Source organism: Rhinopithecus roxellana, chromosome 7 (genome assembly GCF_007565055.1).
Source record: "Rhinopithecus roxellana isolate Shanxi Qingling chromosome 7, ASM756505v1, whole genome shotgun sequence".
Taxonomy (NCBI): Eukaryota; Metazoa; Chordata; class Mammalia; order Primates; family Cercopithecidae; genus Rhinopithecus; species Rhinopithecus roxellana.
This window is the reverse complement of record NC_044555.1, coordinates 129,836,449-129,857,237: the sequence shown is the minus strand read 5'-3', so window position 1 is coordinate 129,857,237 and position 20,789 is coordinate 129,836,449. Positions and strand designations below refer to the sequence as shown.

At 41.3% G+C, this 20,789-nt stretch overlaps 1 protein-coding gene across 6 annotated transcripts in view; it reads right to left on the bottom strand.

Moving 5' to 3' along the window:
* The window catches only part of FAM122C (family with sequence similarity 122C), a 57,202-nt gene extending 36,625 nt beyond the window's left edge, over nt 1-20,577 (bottom strand). For 4 of the 6 annotated variants that reach the window (XM_030933893.1, XM_030933894.1, XM_030933891.1 and 1 more), the window contains exons 1-3: nt 20,446-20,577; nt 16,674-16,845; nt 9,597-9,675 (exon numbers count right to left, since the gene is read on the bottom strand). In XM_030933893.1, the coding sequence (XP_030789753.1) occupies nt 9,597-9,675; nt 16,674-16,845; nt 20,446-20,494 (300 nt within the window). In that variant the 5' untranslated portion in view covers nt 20,495-20,577. Of the gene's footprint in view, nt 1-9,596; nt 9,676-15,343; nt 15,531-16,673; nt 16,846-16,930; nt 17,420-20,445 lie in introns of those variants that run through there. The other 2 variants (XM_030933890.1, XM_030933895.1) reach the window with 2 other exon arrangements.
* Between the last annotated feature and the right edge of the window lie 212 nt (nt 20,578-20,789).

The window sequence follows — 20,789 nt, the reverse complement described above, 5'->3', positions numbered from 1 at the left end:
CTCCTTTGTAAATCTACTCTTCTTGCAGTGGTCCCTTCTTATTCTGTGGCACCACCATCCCATCAGCTGCCCAAGCTAGAGACCTAGGAGTCATGTTTGCCTCCACTGTTTCCCAGCATCCATTGATTCCATCTTTGAAATTTCTTCTGAATCTGGAACTTTTCTCCATTTCCACTACCATCACACTAGTCCAAGCTACCATCAGCTCTTTGCCAGGGTGATTGCAGTAGCCTATCTGATCTCCTTGCATATACGTTTGCCCTCTTCCAATCCACTTTCCACTCTGCAGCCAGGGCAATCTTTTAACAAATCTGATCATGTCAATCATTGGCTCAAAACTCTTCAATGGCTTCTCATTGACCCTAGGATAAAGTGCAAAATACTTAACATGACTTGAAGGCCCTACAAGATCTTGCACTAGTCTACTTCTTCAACCACATCTCTCACTACTGTATCTTTACTTTCACTGTAGCTAAAATGCACTTCTTTCAAATTTTATACACACTCTTTTATCTATACAGCATACTTCCTTTTCCAGGACTTCAAGCATACTGTTTTCTTTTTTTTTTTTTTTTTTTTTTTTTTTTGAGACGGAGTCTTGCTCTATCGCCCAGGCTGGAGCGCAGTGGCCGGATCTCAGCTCACTGCAAGCTCCGCCTCCCGGGTTTACGCCATTCTCCTGCCTCAGCCTCCCGAGTAGCTGGGACTACAGGCGCCCGCCACCTCGCCCGGCTAGTTTTTGTATTTTTTAGTAGAGACGGGGTTTCACCGTGTTAGCCAGGATAGTCTCGATCTCCTGACCTCGTGATCCGCCTGTCTCGGCCTCCCAAAGTGCTGGGATTACAGGCTTGAGCCACCGCGCCCGGCCCAAGCATACTGTTTTCTACCAGGAATACTGTCTACCCCTGCCACCAATATCCCAAACTAGCTAACCCCCTCACATCAGTAAGATCTCAACTAAGATGTTATCTCCTCCCCAAACTCGGTTAGATCAACCCTGGCAACTAGATCAGGGCCTAATACGTAGTGGGTCCTAAACCACTATGTTGGCTTTGCTGAGTAGAAGACTGGATAGGTATGGAAGGCTTTGAGAGGCAAACAGGTGCTCAACAAATATCATTGAATGAATGAGTAAATGAGTGGAAAGAAGAAATATTTATTTAATGAACAGTTATAATTTCTCCCACTATAAAATTAATGCATTTGTGGGAATAATATTGAATATCATTCTATGAGGAGGAAAATGTCCAGTTTTAAGATTAGCAAGCAATATTTTTTTGTTTGTTTGTTTTTTGTTTTGAGAGAGAGTCTTACTCTGTCGCCAGGCTGGAGTGCAGTGGCGTGATCTCGGCTCACCATAACCTCCAACTCCTGGGTTCAAGTGATTCTCCTGGCTCAGCCTCCCCAGTAGCTGGGATTACAGGCATGCACCACCACACCCGACTAATTTTGTATTTTTGGTAGAGATGGGGTTTCACCATGTTGGCCAGGCTGGTCTCGAACTCCTGACCTCACGTGATCCTCCTGTCTCGGCCTCCCAGAGTGTTAGGATTACAGGTGTAAGCCACCACCCCTGGCCACGAGCAATATTTTTAAATTGGCATCAAGCTATAACATTTCACTAAAATGTATTCTATAGATTCTATCACATTAAAAAATCATATTATAAGAGAAATCTATAATACACAACACATAACACATAAATTACCAAACTGATTCAAGAAGAAAAAGAAAATCTCAACAAACCTATAACAAGAGATAGAATTTGTAATAAAAAACCTCCCAACAAAGAAACATCCAGGACCAGATGGTTTCAATGCTGAACTCTACCAAACATTTAAAGAATCAACAACACCAGGCCAGGCACAGTGGCTCACACCTGTAATCCCTGCACTTTGGGAGGCCGAGGCGGGTGGATCATCTGAGGTCAGAAGTTTGAAACTAGACTGGCCAGCATGATGAAACCCTGTCTCTACTAAAAATACAGAAAATTAGCTGGGCGTGGTGGCGGGTGCCTGTAATACCAGCTACTCAGGAGGCTGAGGCAGGAGAATCGCTTGAACCCAGGAGGCAGAGATTGCAGTGAGTCAAGATCGTGCCACTGTGCTCCAGCCTGGGCAACAAGAGCCAAACTCCATCTCAAAAAGACAAAGACAAAAACAAACAAACAAAAAACAAGAATCAACATAAAATCCTACTCAAACCCTTCCAAAAGTGGAAGATGAAGGAATACCTCCTAATACATTCTATGAGGCCAGCATTACCCTGATACCAAAGCTAGCAAAAGACACCACAAGAAAACAACAGGCCAATATCTCTTACGAATACAGATGCAAAAAGATTTATCACAGGAATGCAAGGGTAGTTCAACATGGAAAAAATCAATGTAATATACCATATGAATCTACCAAGGTGGGGAAACACATGATCATCCCAAGAGATGCAGAAAAAGCACTTGAAACAATTCAACACACTTTCATGATAAAAATACTCAACAAGGTCGGGTTCGGTGGCTCACACCTGTAATCCCAGCACTTTGGGATTGTGGAGGTGAGCGGATCACTTGAGGTCAAGAGTTCAAGACCAGCCTGGTCAACATGGTGAAAACCCGCCTCTACTAAAAATACAAAAAAAAATTAGCTGGGCGTGGTGGTGTGTGCCTGTAATCCCAGCTACTCTGGAGGCTGAGGCAGGAGAATAGCTTGAACCCAGGAGGTGGAGGTTGCACCGAGCCGAGATCATGTCACTGCACTCCAGCCTGGGTGACAAAGTGAGACTCTGTCTCAAAAAAAAAAAAAAAGGAAAAAAAAAAAGAAAAATACTCAGCAAGGCTGGGTGCGGTGGCTCAAGCCTGTAATCCCAGCACTTTGGGAGGCCAAGACGGGTGGATCACAAGGTCAGGAGATCGAGACCATCCTGGCTAACACTGTGAAACCCCGTCTCTACTAAAAAATACAAAAAACTAGCCGGGTGAGGTGGCGGGTGCCTGTGGTCGCAGCTACTTGGGAGGCTGAGGCAGGAGAATGGCGTAAACCCGGGAGGCGGAGCTTGCAGTGAGCTGAGATCTGGCCACTGCACTCCAGCCCGGGCAACAGAGCGAGACTCTGTCTCAAAAAAAAAAAAAAAAAAAAAAAAAAAAAAAAAAAAAAAAAAAAAAAAGTACTCAGCAAGTAGGAGTAGAAGGAAATTTCCTTAGCATGATGAAGGACATTTACCAAAAACTCACAGCTAAAATCATATTCAATGGTGAAGGACTGAAAGCTTCCCCACTTAGATGAGGAACAAGACAAGGATATGTATGCAATTAAGAAACTAGAGAGCGGATAGCTAAACAGAAAGCAGTAGAAACCTCGGCAGAGGTAAACGCCCCTGTATGACAGCTTTGAAGAGAGCAGTGGATCTCCTAGCATGGAGGTTGAGATCTGAGAACAGACAGACTGTCTGCTCAAGTGGGTCCCTGATCCCTGAGTAGCCTAACTGGGAGACATCCCCAACTAGGTGCAGACCGACACCTCACACCGCACACGGTGGGGTACACCCCTGAGACGGACCTTCCAGAGCAAGAATCAGACAGCAACACTCGCTGTTCAGCAATATTCTATCTTCTGCAGCCTCCGCTGCTGATACCCAGGCAAACAGGGTCTGAAGTGGACCTCAAGCAAACTCCAACAGACCTATAGCTGAGGGTTCTGACTGTTAGAAGGAAAACTAACAAACAGAAAGGATACCCACACCAAAACCCCATCAGCACGTCACCATCATCAAAGACCAAAGGCAGATAAAAACCACAAAGATGGGGAAAAAGCAGTGCAGAAAAGCTGGAAATTCAAAAAATCAGAGTGCATCTTCCCCTCCAAAGGAACGCAGCTCATCGTCAGCAACAGAACAAAGCTGGACGGAGAATGACTTTGACGAGTCGAAAGAAGGCTTCAGTCGATCAAACTTCTCAGAGCTAAAGGAGGAACTATGTAACCAGTGCAAAGAAACTAAAAACCTTGAAAAAAGATTTGATGAATGGCTAACTAGAATAACCAATGTAGAGAAGTCCTTAAAAGAACTGATAAGAGATGAAAACCATAACACGAGAACTACATGACAAATGCACAAGCTTTAGTAACTGACTCGATCAACTGGAAGAAAGAGTATCAGTGACTGAAGATCAAATGAATGAAACGAAGCGAGAAGTGTAGAGAAAAAAGAGTAAAAAGAAACGAACAAAGCCTCCAAGAAATATGGGATTATGTGAAAAGACAAAATCTACGTCTGATTGGAGTGCCTGAAAGTGATGGGGAAAATGGAACCAAGTTGGAAAACATTCTGCAGGATATCATCCAGGAGAACTTCCTCAACCTAGTAAGGCAGGCCAACATTCAAATTCAGGAAATACAGAGAACGCCACAAAGATACTCCTCAAGAAGAGCAACTCCAAGACACATAATTGTCAGATTCACCAAAGTTGAAATGAAGGAAAAAATGTTAAGGGCAGTCAGAGAGAAAGGTCGGGTTACACACAAAGGGAAGCCCATCAGACTAACAGCAGATCTCTCGGCAGAAACTCTCCAAGCCAGAAGAGAGTGGGGGCCAATATTCAACATTCTTAAAGAAAAGAATTTTCAACCCAGAATTTCATATCCAGCCAAATTAAGTTTCATAAGTGAAGGAGAAATAAAATCCTTTACAGACAAGCAAATGTTTAGAGATTTTGTCACCACTAGGCCTGCCCTACAAGAGATCCTGAAGAAAGCACTAAACATGGAAACGAACAACAGGTACCAGCCACTGCAAAAACATGTCAAAATGTAAAGTCCATCGATGCTAGGAAGAAACTGCATTAACTAGCGAGCAAAATAACCAGCTAATATCATAATGACAGGATCAAGTTCACACATAACAATATTAACCTTAAATGTAAATTGACTAAATGGTCCAATTAAAAGACAAAGACTGGCAAATTGGATAAAGAGTCAAGACCCATCAGTTTGCTGTATTCAGGAGACCCATCTCACATGCAGAGACACACAGAGGCTCAAAATAAAGGGATAGAGGAAGATCTACCAAGCAAATGGAAAACAAAAAAAAAAAAGCTGGGGTTGCAATCCTAGTCTCTGATAAAACAGACTTTAAACCATCAAAGACCAAAAGAGACAAGGAAGGCCATACATAATGGTAAAGGGATCAATTCAACAGAAAGAGCTAACTATCCTAAATATATATGTGCCCAATACAGGAGCACCCAGATTCATATAACAAGTCCTTAGAGACTTACAAAAAGACTTAGACTCCCATACAATAATAATGGGAGACTTTAACACCCCACTGTCAACATTAGACAGATCAACGAGACAGAACGTTAACAAGGATATCCAGGAATTGAACTCAACTCTGCACCAAGTGGACCTAATAGACATCTACAGAACTCTCCACCCCAAATCAACAGACTATACATTCTTCTCAGCACCACATCGCACTTATTCCAAAATTGACCACATAGTTGGAAGTAAAGCACTCCTCAGCAAATGTAAAAGAATAGAAATTATAATAAACTGTCTCTCAGACCACAGAGCAATCAAACTAGAACTCAGGACTAAGAGACTCAATCAAAACCGCTCAACTATATGGAAAGTGAACAACTTGCTCCTGAATGACTACTGGGTACATAACAAAATGAAGGCAGAAATCAAGATGTTCTTTGAAACCAATAAGAACAAAGATACAACATACCAGAATCTCTGGGACACATTTAAAGCAGTGTGTAGAGGGAAATTTATAGCACTAAATGCCCACAAGAGAAAGCTGGAAAGATCTAAAATTGACACCCTAGCATCACAATTAAAAGAACTAGAGAAGCAAGAGCAAATGCATTCAAAAGCTAGCAGAAGGCAAGAAATAACTAAGATCAGAGCAGAACTGAAGGAGATAGAGATACAAAAAACCCTCCAAAAAATCAATGAATCCAGGAGCTGTTTTGAAAAGATCAACAAAATTGATAGACAGCTAGCAAGACTAATAAAGAAGAGAGAAGAATCAAATAGATGCAATAAAAAATGATAAAGGGGATATCACCACCGACCCCACAGAAATACAAACTACCATCAGAGAATACTATAAACACCTCTACGCAAATCAACTAGAAAACCTAGAAGAAATGGATAATTTCCTGGACACTTTACAGTCTCCTAAGACTAAACCAGGAAGAAGTTGAATCGTGAATAGACCAATAGCAGGCTCTGAAATTGAGGCAATAATTAATAGCCTACCAACCAAAAAAAGTCCAGGACCAGACAGATTCACAGCCGAATTCTACCAGAGGTACAAGGAGGAGCTGGTACCATTCCTTCTGAAACTATTCCAATCAATAGAAAAAGAGGGAATCCTCCCTAACTCATTTTATGAGGCCAACATCATCCTGATACCAAAGCCTGGCAGAGATACAACAAAAAAAAAACACAGAATTTTAGGCCAATAGCCCTGATGAACATCGATGCAAAAATCCTCAATAAAATACTGGCAAACCGAATCCAGTAGCACATCAAAAAGCTTATCCACCATGATCAAGTGGGGATGGGTCTGCAAGGCTGGTTCAACATACGCAAATCAATAAACGTAATCCAGCATATAAACAGAACCAAAGACAAAAACCACATGATTATCTCAATAGATGCAGAAAAGGCCTTTGACAAAATTCAACAGCCCTTCATGCTAAAAACTCTCAATAAATTCGGTATTGACGGGACGTTTCTCAAAATAATAAGAGCTATTTATGACAAACCCACAGCCAATATCATACTGAATGGGCAAAAACTGGAAGCATTCCCTTTGAAAACTGGCACAAGACAGGGATGCCCTCTCTCACCACTCCTATTCAACATAGTGTTGGAAATTCTGGCTAGGGCAATCAGGCAAGAGAAAGAAATAAAAGGTATTCAGTTAGGAAAAGAAGAAGTCAAATTGTCCCTGTTTGCAGATGACATGATTGTATATTTAGAAAACCCCATTGTCTCAGCCCAAAATCTCCTTAAGCTGATAAGCAACTTCAGCAGAGTCTCAGGATACAAAATCAATGTGCAAATATCACAAGCATTCTTATACACCAGTAACAGAGAGCCAAATCATGAATGAACTCCCATTCATAATAGCTTCAAAGAGAATAAAATACCTAGGAATCCAACTTACAAGGGATGTAAAGGAACTCTTCAAGGAGAACTACAAACCACTGCTCAGTGAAATAAAAGAGGACACAAACAAATGGAAGAACATACCATGCTCATGGATAGGAAGAATCAATATCGTGAAAATGGCCATACTGCCCAAGGTTATTTATAGATTCAATGCCATCCCCATTAAGCTACCAATGACTGTCTTCACAGAATTGGAAAAAACTGCTTTAAAGTTCATATGGAACCAAAAAAGATCCCACATTGCCAAGGCAATCCTAAGCCAAAAGAACAAAGCTGGAGGCATCACGGTACCCGACTTCAAACTATACTACAAGGCTACAGTAACCAAAACAGCATGGTACTGGTACAAAAACAGAGATATAGACCAATGGAACAGAACAGAGTCCTCAGAAATAATACCACACATCTACAGCCATCTGATCTTTGACAAACCTGACAAAAACAAGAAATGGGGAAAGGATTCCCTATTTAATAAATGGTGCTCGGAAAATTGCCTAGCCATAAGTAGAAAGCTGAAACTGGATCCTTTCCTTACTCCTTATATGAAAATTAATTCAAGATGGATTAGAGACTTAAATGTTAGACCTAAAACCATAAAAACCCTAGAAGAAAACCTAGGTAATACCATTTAGGACATAGGCATGGGCAAGGACTTCATGTCTAAAACACCAAAAGCAATGGCAACAAAAGCCAAAATTGACAAATGGGATCTAATTAAACTAAAGAGCTTCTGCACAGCAAAAGAAACTACCATCAGACTGAACAGGCAACCTACAGAATGGGAGAAAATTTTTGCAATCTACTCATCTGACAAAGGGCTAATATCCAGAACCTATAAAGAAGTCAATCAAATTTACAAGAAAAAAACAAACAACCCCATCAAAAAGTGGGCAAAGGATATGAACAGACACTTCTGAAAAGAAGACATTCATGCAGCCAACAGACACATGAAAAAATGCTCATCACCACTCGCTATCAGAGAAATGCAATTCAAAACCACAATGAGATACCATCTCACACCAGTCAGAATGGCAATCATTAAAAAATCAGGAAACAACAGGTGCTGGAGAGGATGTGGAGAAATAGGAACACTTTTACACTGTTGGTGGGACTGTAAACTAGTTCAACCATTGTGGAAAACAGTGTGGCGATTCCTCAAGGATCTACAACTAGAAATACCATTTGACCCAGCCATCCCATTACTGGGGATATACCCAAAGGATTATAAGTCATGCTGCTATAAAGACACATGCACACGTATGTTTATTGCGGCACTATTCACAATAGCAAAGACTTGGAATCAACCCAAATGTCCATCAGTGACAGACTAGATTAAGAAAATGTGGCACATATACACCATGGAATACTATGCAGCCATAAAAAAGGATGAGTTCGTGTCCTTTGTAGGGACATGGATGCGCTGGAAGCCATCATTCTCAGCAAACTAACGCAAGAACATAAAGCCAAATACCGCATGTTCTCACTCATAGGTGGGAATTGAACAATGAGATCACTTGGACACAGGAAGGGGAACATCACACACCGGGTCCCATTGTGGGGACGGGGGAGAGAGGAGGGATAGCATTAGGAGATATACCTAATGCAAATGACGAGTTAACGGGTGCAGCACACCAACATGGCACATGTATACATATGTAACAAACCTGCACGTTGTGCACATGTACCCTAGAACTTAAAGTATAATAATAATAAAAAAAAAGAAACTAGAGAGTGGTAGTGGTTGAATAACATTGTGAATGCACTAAATGCTATTGAACTGTATACTTTAAAATAGTTAATTGAATGTTATGTGAATTTCATCTCAATAAAAAAAATCATATAATGAATCATGTATTCACCTTGGCTTACTGATCTACAAGTATATTCTCTATGTTTACAGGATAATTAGTAGAAAAGAGTTATAATTTAGAGATTGCATGATAATACCATGAAAAGCAAATCTTATTTATAATTCAAGATAAATGTGAGATAAAAGTCTAACTAAAAGCCTAAAAATTACTTTTAGGAGAGTCTGCAAATTTTCCTCTCAAAGTTACAATTTTCTTTAAAAAAAAAATTGGAAACCAGATGGTCTTATACATAAAATCTCAATATTAAATCCATATGGGATTTAAAAATTAATTCTGTTGCAGCTGCAGCAATCATAACTGTAGTCAATGTGTTTATTTTTCCTTCAGTAATGTTTAGAGCAGTGTTTCTCAAAGTGGGAACTTGTTAGAAATGCAAATTCTCATGCTCCACCCCCATGTACTTAATCAGAAACCCTGGGGGTGAGACTCCCGCTGGCCATCTGTGTTTTAATAAGCCCTCCCTGTGAATGCTCAAGTTTGAAGACCATTGGTTAAGACCAATAAGCACAAGTCTTGGACAGGGAGGCCATTATAAGCATTTTCTTACCAGACAGCGTCGATTCGTAAACATTGCTCTGTTTGTACTAATTCTTAACATGTCAGCTTGCAACACCTGTGAATTAAAACTAAAAAGAAAAAGAAAAATATTTGTTATAAAATCCATTACAAAAAAAATTTTTTTTTTGAGACGGAGTCTCGCTCTGTTCTGTTGCCCAGGCTGGAGTGCAGTGGCACGATCTCAGCTCACTGCAACCTCTGCCTCCCAGGTTCAAGCAATCCTCCTACCTCAGCCCCCCTAGTAGCTGCGATTACAGGCACGCACCACTATGCCTAGCTGATTTTTGTGTTTTTAGTAGAGACGAGGTTTCACCATGTTGGTCAGGCTGGTCTCGAACTCCTGACCTCAGGTGATCCACCCGCCTTGTCCCCCTCAAAGTGCTGGGATTACAGGCGTGGGCCACCATGCCCGGCCACAAAATTCTTTTAAAGAAGATTTAAAATACCTAAACAGCAAGGGTAAAGGCAAGCTGTGCAAAGGTAGAAATTAAAACACACACACACATACAGCCCTGGTTGGCTGAGCCTAAACAAGTCTCCATATAAGGTAAGGAATTTTCAAGCACACTACTTTACTCCTAATTATGCTACGGAGAATGAATATAATTTATTGTGAACTTGGAAGTACATCATTTTCAGTTTAAACCTGTAAATGATTTAAATTTATGATCAGAGCTACAATGTGCAAATACCAATTCCCTCTCAATTCCCAAAGTTTCACATGAATAAGAGGAATAACCAATAGCAGGGGTTGATGGAACTCAGATTTTTCACAGATGTGTTTGGTTTGGCCTACACAGTGTTAAAAATGTTTTTAAATTTGTTTTGTACACTGTGAGATTTCACATTAAAAAAAAACAAAAACAAAAACAAAAACAACACCCAGATCCCAACTTTCTGGCTTCTGTTGAAAAGTTGCAAGATTTTGCACCACTGGGCCACATTCCCATGATAACAACGGACTGAAGTTGTGCAGCTGCTGCCCACTGAAGTTAGGTCTGCATCCTCAGCTTTGATGGTTGCCCACCAAGTGAACTCGGTCCTATTTGACCTTGTAATCCTGAAGAAATCATCATTTCATTGTTTTTTCAGAGATGTGGTCCCACTACATGTTGCCTAGGCTGCCCTCAAACTCCTAGGCTCAATGATGCTCCTGCCTCAGCCTCTCAAATAGCTAGGACTACAGATCCCAGCTGTGTCTGGCATGTTTTCCTTTTTATTATAACTTCTTATTTTGAAACGGTTTAAGACTCACAAGAAGTTGCAAAAAGAATACAGATGGTTCGCATGTACCCTTCATCCAGGTTCCTCCAATGTGAGAAATCATCTATAACACTTTTGTTTTAGCTGCCTATATCCAGTCAACTGCCAGTATTTTAGATTTTACCTCTATACCCTTTCTCTCTGATATTCACCTGGTTATTTTCATGCTCCTTGCCAAAAACCAATTCAAGGTCTTTTTCCTTTTCCACAGACTGCCATAGTCTAACTGGGCTCCCTGCCTCTCTTCTTTCCCTTCTCTAGGCTATCTAACAGACTACCAGGGGCACCTTCCTAAAGAACAGTTTGCTCACAACTTTCAGTGACTCTCTTCAGTGCCTATCAAATTCAGTTACGTTCTTTACTATGACATTCAAAGCCCTCCACAGTTTGGCTCCAGACTCTTCAATTTCATGGACTAGTACAATTTCAAAACAAAATCTAGGCAGAAACATAGTTGCCACCTCTTTCTTTTACCAAGTCAAGTCATTTTTTAAAAAACCCCACCATTGACCAATACCATCATTTCATTTGTAAAATGACATTTTGGTATTAAGAAAATAAGAGAACAACAAATCTCAGAGTACAGTACAGTCCTGCCCAGGAAGGATAATTAGCAACTACATAATGACATCTTTAATTATGCTGTACTTAACTTTTTTAAAGGCACGGATTGGTAAAAACTTCACCTGAGATCAGCACTAATCAGCAGATGAACATTTGGGAGTCAGGGGTTCAGGCAAAGTGGACCATTCAGTTCTCTGGAATACATCTATGCTTTTCTGCCTTCAAGTCTGTTCTGTATATAATACTTAAAATACTATCCCAAGCATTGGTCCCCCTTTTTCCCAGGGTGTATCCTATCAATCCATGAAGGCCCATCTCAATTGTCACCTTCTTCATAAACTTGTCCTTCTCCCTCACCAGTCCCACTGTAATTTCTCCCTTCCTTCTTTGAATTCCCCTAGCACTTTTTTTAGCTCCCTACGCACTTATCTTACTCTACCATACATTTAAGTCCTTCAAGTATTTATAGTCCCTATTAAAGTTTATTGAGCCCTGAGATATGTCTTTGCAACATCATAATTTGCATATAACAAGCAGTAACTTACTATTTTATGAATGGAAGGTATATGGATGTATCTAAGTTTACTTCCTTTCCCAGTCATTTTCTTTGTGAGAATAGGAATATGTTCTGGCAGTCACTTATAAGAAAATTGGAGGGACACTAATGGGCTATTTCTTTCCACTCTTTTTTGTGTACATGTGTAGGGGGCTTAATTCTTAGGGCTAGCAATGATATATTCTACCCTAAATTTGTTCGCCAATTTTAGTAAGACTATAACTGAAAGAAAGAATTCAGGCAATATATACTTCAACTGATATGCATTATTCAACATGAATTTATAAAACCCTAGGTGATATCTGAACTGAGTTAAGTGCTACTTCTAACTCGGAAAAAGCAAAGGTAGTATAACTGGATGGAAGTTCAATGTTCTACATCAAATGATCAATAAACAGCTCTGTCTAAACTATAATAGATTTATGTCACTTATATTCCCAAAGTAATCATTTTTCATGGCTGCTATTCTTCCACGTTCGTAAGAGTTCAATAAACCAGAGGATGGGCAAACTTTTCCTGCAAAGGGCCAGAGAGTAAACATTTAAGGATTTGTGGGCCATACAGTATCTGTTGCAACTCCTCAGTTCTGCCACTGCAGTGGGAAAGTAGCCATAGATAATAACTAAACAAATGGGGATGGTTCCATTCCAATAAAATTTTATTTGCAAATCCAGGTGGTGGGCTGCATTTGGGTCTGGGGCAGTAATTTGCCTTTCAAATAGAATTGAGGGTCGGGGCGGGGCTCACGACTGTAATAGCAGCACTTTAGGAGGCCAAGGTGGGCAGATCATGAGGTCAGGGGTTCGAGACCAGCCTGGCCAACATAGTGAAACCCATCTCTACTAAAAATACAAAAATTAGCCAGGCATGGTGGTGCATGCCTGTAGTCCCAGCTACTCGGGAGGCTGAGGCAGGAGAATCGCTTGAGCCCAGGAGGCAGAGGTTGCAGTGAGCCAAGATTGAACCACTGCACTCCAGCCTCAAGACTCCATCTCAGGAAAAAAGTAATAATAATTGAGGCAGTAACAGTTTAAATGCAGGGTCAAGGTAGAGGTTTTTAAGGTAGGGAGGCACTGGCAGGAATACAAGAACCTAATCTCTGAGTCTTTGCATAAGGGTCAGAGAAAGAGAAGAAAAAAACTCCTAGTTTTTTTTTTTTTTTTTTTTTTTTTGAGACGGAGTCTCGCTCTGTCGCCCAGGCTGGAGTGCAGTGGCCGGATCTCAGCTCACTGCAAGCTCCGCCTCCCGGGTCCACGCCATTCTCCTGCCTCAGCCTCCCGAGTAGCTGGGACTACAGGCGCCGCCATCTCGCCCGGCTAATTTTTGTATTTTTTAAGTGGAGACGGGGTTTCACTGTGTTAGCCAGGATGGTCTCGACCTCCTGACCTTGTGATCCGCCCGCCTCGGCCTCCCAAAGTGCTGGGATTACAGGCTTGAGCCACCGCACCCGGCCAAAAACTCCTAGTTTTAAATATAGTTATTGACACTAGCAATAAAGTCAGCCAGCTACAGGGATAAAGAGTATAAAGAACCAAGAGGTTCAAAACTTTTGACGTTGGAATTTTTATTAGTTCAAGATATACATAAAACAGTGCAGATGCTTCTTTAAAACAGTAATACTGTATTAAAGAGTTGATATAAAAGAAACAAATGTAAGGAATTTAATTCTGCAAATGCTGGTGCAAGAGGGTCTTTATATAGAAGAAACATCGAGCAAAGTTCGAAAATTACTTGAAAGAGGTGCAACAATGTTTAGCAAGCTAAATATTCTCTACAACAGCACAAAACATCCCCTCAGATCATTTGGGCAAGTTCCCTGACCTCAGGCATGTCACACATCATTCCTATGTTACTTCTTTCTGATGGACTGGAGTCCGTGAACGCTGTCCACTTTGTGGTTTCTATATCTTTAACTCCTACTAAAGAAATATGCTAGTGATTCTCACTTTCTGAAAAGAATGCTTTACTGCCAGGTATAGTTTAGAAAGAGGAAGTACACAAGTATTAGAGGGCCAAGGAAGAAAAAAAAAAGGGAGAAAAGTGAGCAGTATACATATACAAATAAGAACTGAGGTGAAAATGAATTCAACTAAGGCTCAGTGTAATCCTACTCTAAATTTTTCTTGCTTCAGAATAACTTCTCTGACCATGCCCTACATTTTCCACAACAGCACAAAATATGCCCTCAGATCATCTAGGCAAGTTCCCTAATCTCAGGGATGTCACACATCATTCCTATGTTACTTCTTTCTGATGGACTACAGTCCCTGGACTCCGTCCACTATGTGGTTTCTATATCTTTAAACTCCTACTAGAGAAATATGCTAGTGACCCTTATCTTTCTGTACAAATTTTACTTCATGCATCAGGATCTTTAGCTATGGAATTTAACACTGTAGCTATGCTCTAATATGATAAAAGCAAAAAACAAACAAAACAAAAAAAATCCTTTGCAGAACAAAGTAAGGTATGAAGGGATAACTGAGATCTCTCTGTTTCCAAGGCTTTGAGGATTAGGGAAGGGTCCACTCCTTCTCTGGCGTATTTAATACATTAAAGAGGATCCACAGGTTCTTTCAAGTACACATCCTCCATCATCTATTTGCAATCTATTTCTTCTTTTTATATTGTCTTCAATAAACCCAACATTCTCCCTACTGCTCTCTTCTACTAGTACAGTGGGTCCCATAATTCCCACAACAGGATTAGAGCAAAATCCCGAGTGAATAAAATGTTCTTATTCTCAGCACAACATGCAGAGTCCCCCTTCTATGTTTTTCTACCTGCCTATTTTAAAAAGGTAATGTATTTTTTTTTTTTTTTGGTCAATCTTAGTTTGCTTTTCATTTTGTGAACAATATATTCTCTCCTACTTCAAATGACCCAAAAGCTGCATTTATTTAGTTAATCAGCTTAGTTATTGGTTAGTAGTGGCCAGAACAGTCATTTAGGAGTCAGGAAACAGAGGTTCCTAGTACTGGCTCTGCCACTAAACATGTCATTTTGGAGATTTATGGGCCTCAGTTTCCTCATATGTTAAACAAGGAGGGTAAAGCTGGTCTCTGAATCCCTTCCTGATAGTCTATGGTACTGTGAATTACAACTATCAATTAGTATGATGCCACAAAAGGTGAGGAGCAAAGTTAGCAATGTATGTAGTGAATGCATTTTTCAGACATTTTTATGATATCTAGAAAACCTTATAATACTGAAATGTGAGATCCAAAATATCATTTTAAAAGTCTAGTTTAAGTAAGATTTAGGCCGGGCGCGATGGCTCATGCCTGTAATCCCAACACTTTGGGAGGCCGAGATGGGCAGATCACAAGGTCAGGAGATCGAGACCATCCTGGCTAACATGGTGAAACCCCGTCTCCACTAAAAATACAAAAAATTAGGCGGGCATGATGGCGGGTGCCTGAAGTCCCAGCTACTCGGGAGGCTGAGGCAGGAGAATCGCTTGAACCCGGGAGGCGGAGGTTGCAGTGAGCTGAGATCACGCCACTGCCCTCCAGCCTGGGCGACACAGTGAGACTCCGTCTTAAAAAACAAAAAAAGGAAACAAGATTTAGTAATCCCAGATCTTCAGAAATACAGTTAACCATCATTTAGTGCAGTGTTTCTAAATTATTTTTTCATTATTGACCCTCTAAAAAGCCTTTTTAGACATTTTTCCCCTAATTGCTTCCCCTCCGTGAAATTTTAATAACACATATATACTATGTATCTGTGTACAGACTATATGTATATCTGTGCTTTATACATAAAAAGAGTAAAACTTTTTCACACTCCCCCAAGAACTATTTTCTCCCCGCTTGGGGGAAGTATCACCCAGTGAGAATGCGTAATTTAGGAGATCAAGCTTCTGTGGTACCAAAATTTTTTGCGCCAATAAAAAATAAGTGTAGGACAGGAGCAGTGGCTCACATCTGTAATCCCAGCACTTTGGTAGGCTGAGGCGGGCGGATTACCTGAGGCCAGGAGTTCGAGACCAGCCTGGCCAACATGGTGAAACCCTGTCTCTAATACAAATACAAAAAATTATCGGGTGTGGTGGCAGGCGCCTGTAATCCCAGCTACTAGGGAAGCTGAGGCGCGAGAATTGCTTGAACCCAGGAGGCGGAGGTTACAGTAAGCTGAGATGGTGCCACTGCACTCCAGCCTGGGCGACAGAGCAAGACTCTGTTTCAAAAAAAAAAAAGGTGTAAAAAAGTCCAAAGCTTATTTGCTTGACAACCATTTCCATTCAAGTAGCTGGAGGTGAAGGTCAGAGGTGACAAAACAGCTGAAATGACAAATATTACAGTCATGGCAGAAGATCTGGAGGTGAGTGGGGGAGGATGCTAAGTTTCTTCAAAGGAATGGGTAAGAAATGGGGTGAAGTTAGAAAAAAGCCGTGCTCCACACCAATTGGCTGCTGCTTTCGGGTCCGGGTGGACTATCAGGGGAGGATGTTCAGATTCAGATGTTTGTCAAACTCAGGGTGGGTGCGCGCTCTCCCTCAGGTCAGCCCGTCCCACTACCCCCACCCAAGGTTGAGGGTGGGATCTCAGGACACCAGGAACAAGGGAGATACCTGCAGAACCTCAACAAATAAAGGGACTGGAATTCTATAGGAAATCACTTTCCCCGAACACCTCCTCCCCACCCGCTTGCCTCCTTCAGTATCTCAACCTGGCTCACCCAAGTCCATTGATCAAAGGGGCACTGTTGACTCTTCTCGGAATGTTGCTGTCTGCGGTAGTGGAACTCGGCAGCGACTCGAAACCTAGTTCCATTTTCTCCTGTGCCATGTCCGGGTCGAGGAATAAGTTCTCAAGGCTTTCCGGCTGCCGTTCACACAAGGACAAGTCGACTTAGTGGGCAGGTGATGTAAGGAGAGAGGCAAAGGAGAAAAAGAGAAGAGAGGAGAAAGCTCTTAGACGAGTAGGGGTGCCCACCTTTGCAGCCCTAGCATCCCTAACATCAGTGAACACAAAGTTAGGCAGGACTGGCTCCGAACCGCCCATCTCCCATGATCGGGGCCTCTAACGATGAGAAGATCCCCCACCTCCAAGTCTATAATGTAACTGGGGAATTTAATCTGTCACCGCCGCGAATCCTTCTCCATCTCTCTCAGCCCTGGCAACTCATGGTAAGCCTTTTCGGCCAAAACAAAAACTACAATCTGCCGCCTTTGACCATAAGTTGGGTCCCGCCCCTCAGAGCCTGCGATACGCTTCCAGTCAGACGACGCGTATTGTGACGCAGGCAATGACGTCACTTCACGCGCTTCTGTCAGCTTTGCCAGGGGCGCAGGCGCAGTTAAGAAGCCGCTTTATCCTCACGTCCTGCCCTCTTTCCTCTTTCCCCAATGCTCACTCCCCATGGTTGTGCCTCTACTATTTTACAAACCCTGGCATGGTTTCCTTAAGCATTATTTAGAAATGAAAGCGTTGGGAGGGGTGAGGTCCTTTCTGCCCTATGCCTAATTCTCAGTTTTCTTTCTTTTTTTTATTTTTTTCTTTTTTTTTGAGACGGAGTCTCGGAGTCTCGCTCTGTCGCCCAGGCTGGAGTGCAGTGGCCGGATCTCAGCTCACTGCAAGCTCCGCCTCCCGGGTTTAAGCCATTCTCCTGCCTCAGCCTCCCAAGTAGCTGGGGCTACAGGCGCCCGCCACCTCGCCCGGCTAGTTTTTTGTATTTTTTAGTAGAGACGGGGTTTCACCGTGTTAGCCAGGAGGATCTCGATCTCCTGACCTCGTGATCCGCCCGTCTCGGCCTCCCAAAGTGCTGGGATTACAGGCTTGAGCCACCGCGCCCGGCCAATTCTCAGTTTTCTTTTTCCTTTATGACTGAGGCCAACAAGCTTCCAACCTCCTATGATGCATTTTTCCATCCTGTAACAGCAGACACACTACACCTTTGTAATTTTGGAAAAGAAAAAGTCTGAAAAGAAAAAAAAAAGATACTGCTACCGAAGTACTTAGAGGCCACTTGTTCCCAAAGGGTCTTGCTAAGGTGCTAACCTAACTGAGTTCATTTGGCAAACGAATTACTGTTTTCAGTGTGGTTTCTTTCTTTCTATTTTAAACCATAATTGTACAGTTTTTGTTGTTTTTTTGAGATGGAATTTCGCTCTTGTTGCTCAGGCTGGAGTGCAGTGGCCGTGATCTCGGCTCACTGCAACCTCCACCTCCTAGGTTCAAGCGATTCTCCTGCCTCAGCCTCCCAAGTAGCTGGGATTACAGGTGCTCGCCCCCACGCCTGGCTAATTTTTGTATTTTAGTAGAGATGGGGTTTCACCATGTGGGCCAGGCTGGTCTCGAACTCCTGGACCAAAGGTGATCCACCCGCCTCGTCCTCCCAAAGTGCTGGGATTACAGGCTTGAGCCACCGCGCCTGCCTCGGTGTGTGTTTTTACTTTATATATAATCTGGCTCCTCATAGCTGTTCATATAAAAAAGACCTCAGCTAATTTACAAAGATTTGAGTTAAAGCAGTGAGGCTTTTTAAAAAACAAGTATCTCAGAATTTAGTATCTATGCAAATCAGTGTTTTCATTTCAGGTAGTATTAGAAGCTACATACATTCTAAGAATGCTGCCATGGCTCATATCATTTTAAGAACTGTTCTCTTAGAAATTTTAACCATCACTTAATGAGCCACACTAAGTACTAAAATCTTAACTCCATGCTAATAACTTTGTAAAACCACACATTTTAGTAACCATATAGAGAACTGGCTGAGAAGGCAAATAAACCTAGTGAAATGGGAGTTGTTAATTAAAATAGTCATAACACTTTATAGATAACCATTTTTTTTTTTGATACAGAGTTTTGCTCTTCTTGCCCAGGTTGGAGTGCAATGGCGCAATCTTGGTTCATCACAACCTCCGCCTCCCGGGTTCAAGCTATTCTCCTGACTCAGACTCCAGAGTAGCTGGGATTACAGGCATGTGCCACCACTCCCAGCTAATTTTGTATTTTTAGTAGAGATGGGGTTTCTCCATGTTGGTCAGGCTGGTCTCGAACTCCCGACCTCAGGTGATCCACCCGCCTCGGCCTCCCAAAGTGCTGGGATTACAGGTGTAAGCCTCTGCACCTGGCCTACAAAATGTTTTTACATACTTATCTGGATTGGTTCAATCATTAACCCTGCTCAGCTACCCAGTGGTGAACTTAAAATAATGGGACAGTCTTGAGATAGTTTGTGACAAGTTATGACATGTAAGATAATAAATATGTATTCTTTGTTCATTCTGGGAATAGAATAAGACAAACTTGATTATATTAGGCAGAATCAGATTACTTAAATCCCAGACATGAAGATGATGTGGAGTCCCCATTCCTGATATAAGACAGATTAATAATAGCTACCATTTCTTGGGCACTTACTATGTGCCAGGTACTGTCCTAATCACTTTAAATAGGTGATTGCATTTAAAGTTTACAATAATTCTTTGAGGTAGGCACCATCACAATGCCCATTTTTCACAGGAGGAAACCAAAGCCCGAGGCATTACTCAAGTTACAACTACTAAGTGGCAAAGCCAAGATTCCTCTGCCCTTCTGTTTAAGTAAAAAAAAAAAAAAATGAGGTGCCTCAGAATATCTCCCTGGACACAATTTCTGTACTCATAAGCATTTGATAAATACTTATGAAATTATTTTATGAATAAATGCAGGTTTAAATAGCCTTTCATAGTTATCTTGTAAAGTAGGTAAATCATTTCTGTTTTACAGTTGGATAAAATTCCAAAGAGATTAATGGCACATAATTAGATAGCAGCAGAATTCAGGCTAGTATCAAGATGTCCTAAAAGCCACTGTTAAAATTCCCAGGGTACCTGAAAGTTTATAAAAGATGGTGGTTAAAGCTGAGTAAATTCAGGGTGAATGCAGAAGCAGTGATTAAAGACAGAACAGAGTCAAAAAACAAATTGCCTGAATAACAGAAAAATATGAAGCAGGCCAGTGAACAAGGGAATCTTACCTCCATTCTGTTCATTTTAATTTTCAACGTTTGCTAGTATTCTTGGTAGGTAATAAGATTTCATACGTATATTTTGAATAAATAGACAAAATTTCATCCTGCCTAAGCCTTACAAGTATCTAATTTTTAAATAAGTACAACACTAAGAAAACAGGTATAATAAAATGACAAGGAAAGAGTGACTAATGGATTATGTTTCTAAGAAAAGGAGTTAGTAATATGAAATAACTAACTATATGAGATGGTAGTAAGTTTACAGCTATTATCAAAGAGAAAGAGCTCTCTTTTACTAAAGACCAGCTACATGTCAGGAACCCCAAACCTGTAAAGATATAAATAGGACTCATAGTACATACACAAATTGGAATATCAAAAGGAACAAGTAATACAAAAACAGCAAGAATTCTATATGCTACAATGGCAAACACAACATTAAAGAAATTGTTTTCACTTATCCCCATTTCTACCCACACATTATACCAACCTAGCTGTGTTTCTTGATCAGTTCTTCCAGTTTCAGGGAAATATGCCATGATCTTGGGACACTGTTTTTGTTAGATCTAGACTTGACAATTAGGCTACTCTTCTCTTTGCATATCCCAGTCTGCTGCCGTGTGTCCCAGGCCCTCACCTATAAAAGGGAAGCAACAAACGTGATAATCAGCTCTTTATTTTGCCAGTTGTCATGGCAACCTTGAAGCTACGTTGTAACCTTTAGTTACCACAAGAGCAAGTCAAATACAAGTTGAACTCAAATCTACAAACCACAAACACCCCAAACCTTCCCAAAAGATTTACATGAAAGGTAAAAAAAAAACTAGCAGGCGA